The sequence below is a fragment of the Homalodisca vitripennis genome, unplaced genomic scaffold (assembly GCF_021130785.1).
Source record: "Homalodisca vitripennis isolate AUS2020 unplaced genomic scaffold, UT_GWSS_2.1 ScUCBcl_12683;HRSCAF=22535, whole genome shotgun sequence".
NCBI classification, from domain to species: domain Eukaryota; kingdom Metazoa; phylum Arthropoda; class Insecta; order Hemiptera; family Cicadellidae; genus Homalodisca; species Homalodisca vitripennis.
The window spans coordinates 1-2,256 of NW_025788794.1; the positions used below are offsets into that span (position 1 = coordinate 1).

General features: G+C 37.4%; 1 protein-coding gene across 1 annotated transcript; it reads left to right on the forward strand.

The window, feature by feature from the left end:
* Positions 1 to 543: 543 nt before the first annotated feature.
* Positions 544 to 1,972, forward strand: LOC124375034 (piggyBac transposable element-derived protein 3-like; the record flags this gene model as incomplete). Its single annotated transcript, XM_046833162.1, has 2 exons — positions 544 to 710; positions 1,611 to 1,972. Coding segments are annotated over 2 exons (529 nt in total), but the record flags the coding sequence as incomplete, so codon positions are not given.
* Between the last annotated feature and the right edge of the window lie 284 nt (positions 1,973 to 2,256).

The following is a 2,256-nucleotide window of genomic DNA, read 5'->3' on the forward strand; positions in this document are numbered from 1 at the left end:
TTCAAGCTCAGATCATAAGAGCACTCATTAACCCATAAGAGACTACTGTGACCATATGGTCACAGTTTCAGTATTTTATTTTTTGGGTTGGTATGCCTGATTCATGAAGCTGGTTTTGATTTTTTCTTAGCCAGCTGACAGAACAAGAGTTATTCTTCACCTGTAGTGTTATTGTTTGATGGTTGGTTTCAGTTGTGGAGGAACAGTAAAGTATTAAATTTACTTATGTTACAACATGGCTGATTTTCTTGACAACAATTGGTTGTAAGTATTATAACTTTTTTTATATAAGATAAACATATCTGAAATATGTCCTATGTTATTTCATAAGCTTTTAACTGGTTATGTTTTAAAGAAAATGCTATGTCAGTTTTAGGTTATGTCATAGGCCACCTCAAACTTTACTGTGACCATATGGTCACAGTAGGCTTTCATATGAACAAAAACAATAATATTGAATATGTTTTACCAGTAATTTTTATTTCGCCTCTCATGTTTGTGAGGTATATATATTACATTATTATCCTTCATTTGTTGTTTTAGGCAACAACTGTCACTGGCCGAGGGATTTACTGTAGCCGAAGCTGTCGATGTAATTGAAAACTTTGTTGATGACGGGAATCTCGACACCTCAGACGTTGACATCTTTATTGCCCCCCCAGAAAATGATATCCTCACTGATGAAGACTCTGGTCCAGAAGACGAAGGTGGTACCATAAATAATTTGAACGGTGGACAACTATCAGCTCCCGCAGAAATAAGAGTAAGAAGACTTTGTAATCTTGTTGAATCAAGTTGCACGGAACTACAAGATAAAAACATCGAACCTGGATTGATGGCGACATGGAAGCTCAGAAGACTCTTGCTTTTCAAGCATACAACTACAGTAAGTTCAGTTCTTTAAGCCCAGTTGAACTTTTTGAGCTATTCATCAACAACAGTGTTATTGAATTGCTAGTTAAAAATACAAACAAGTACGCTTTATTCAAAAACTGCCCAGACCCAAAGGTTACGGAGGAAGAAATGAAATGCTTTTTAGCAATTTTGTTACTGTCAGGATACAATGAACTGCCTGGTAAGAAATGCTATTGGGATTCTGGACTAGATATGAAAAATGAAATGGTCTGTCAAGCAATGAGACGTGATAGATTTATTCAAATTATGCGCTTTTTGCACTGTGCAGATAACTCTGAGACAATTCCAAATGACAAAATGTGGAAAATGAGGCCACTTATGAACTTACTCAAATGTAAATGTCTTGACAATTTTGTACCATCTGAGTTTTTGTGTTTTGATGAGTCCATGGTAAAGTACTATGGCAAACATGGATGTAAGCAATTTTTGAAAGGGAAACCTATCCGTTTTGGCTACAAGATTTGGAGCCTAAATACTGATACTGGGTACTTGATCAATTTTGAGATTTTTCAAGGGAAGAACACAACAACAAATGAAACATATTCAAAGCTATTTGGGAAATCAGCAGCTCCTCTTGTATCAATGCTGGATGAAATACCTCAAGATGAGTTACCCTACCAGTTGTTTTTTGACAATTTGTTTTACAAGTCCAGCACTGATGAAACATCTGAAAGATAGAGGTTATGGTTCTACAGGAACTGTCCGAATCAACAGATTGCCAAAAGACTGCCCTCTTTCATCAAAAAAAGATATGCAAAATGAATCTCGAGGAAGCTTTCAATGTAAAATAGAAAAAGAAGATGGCATATTTGTCGCTCGCTGGAAAGACAATAGTGTTGTTACAGTCGCATCGACATCATATGGTATTGAGCCTATTGCTAGTGTGAAGCGCTTCTCTCAGTCAGAAAAGAAATATCTCCACATTCAACAACCCTTTGTGATAAAACAGTATAATCACCACATGGGAGGGACGGACCTTATGGATGAGGACATAAGCACCACAGAATTGGGATCAGGGGAAAGAAGTGGTGGTGGCCTTTGTTTACATGGCTTATAGATCTGGGCACCACTAATGCTTGGCGACTTCTCAGATTGTCAGGGAACAAAATGACAAAACTGACATTTAGAAGAGAAATAGTTCAATGCTACTTAACAAGGTACAAGACTCCTCCAGCTCTTCCCGGCCCAAGTACTTCAAGAAAGGTCTTCGTTGCAAAAAATAAAAATAGTCTACGCTACGATGGTCTACATCACTATGTAATACCAACAGAAAAGCGCAGGAGGTGCGCAAATAGATTGTGCAGTTCTGTAGGAAGAACAGCTTGCAAAAAATGTGACGTC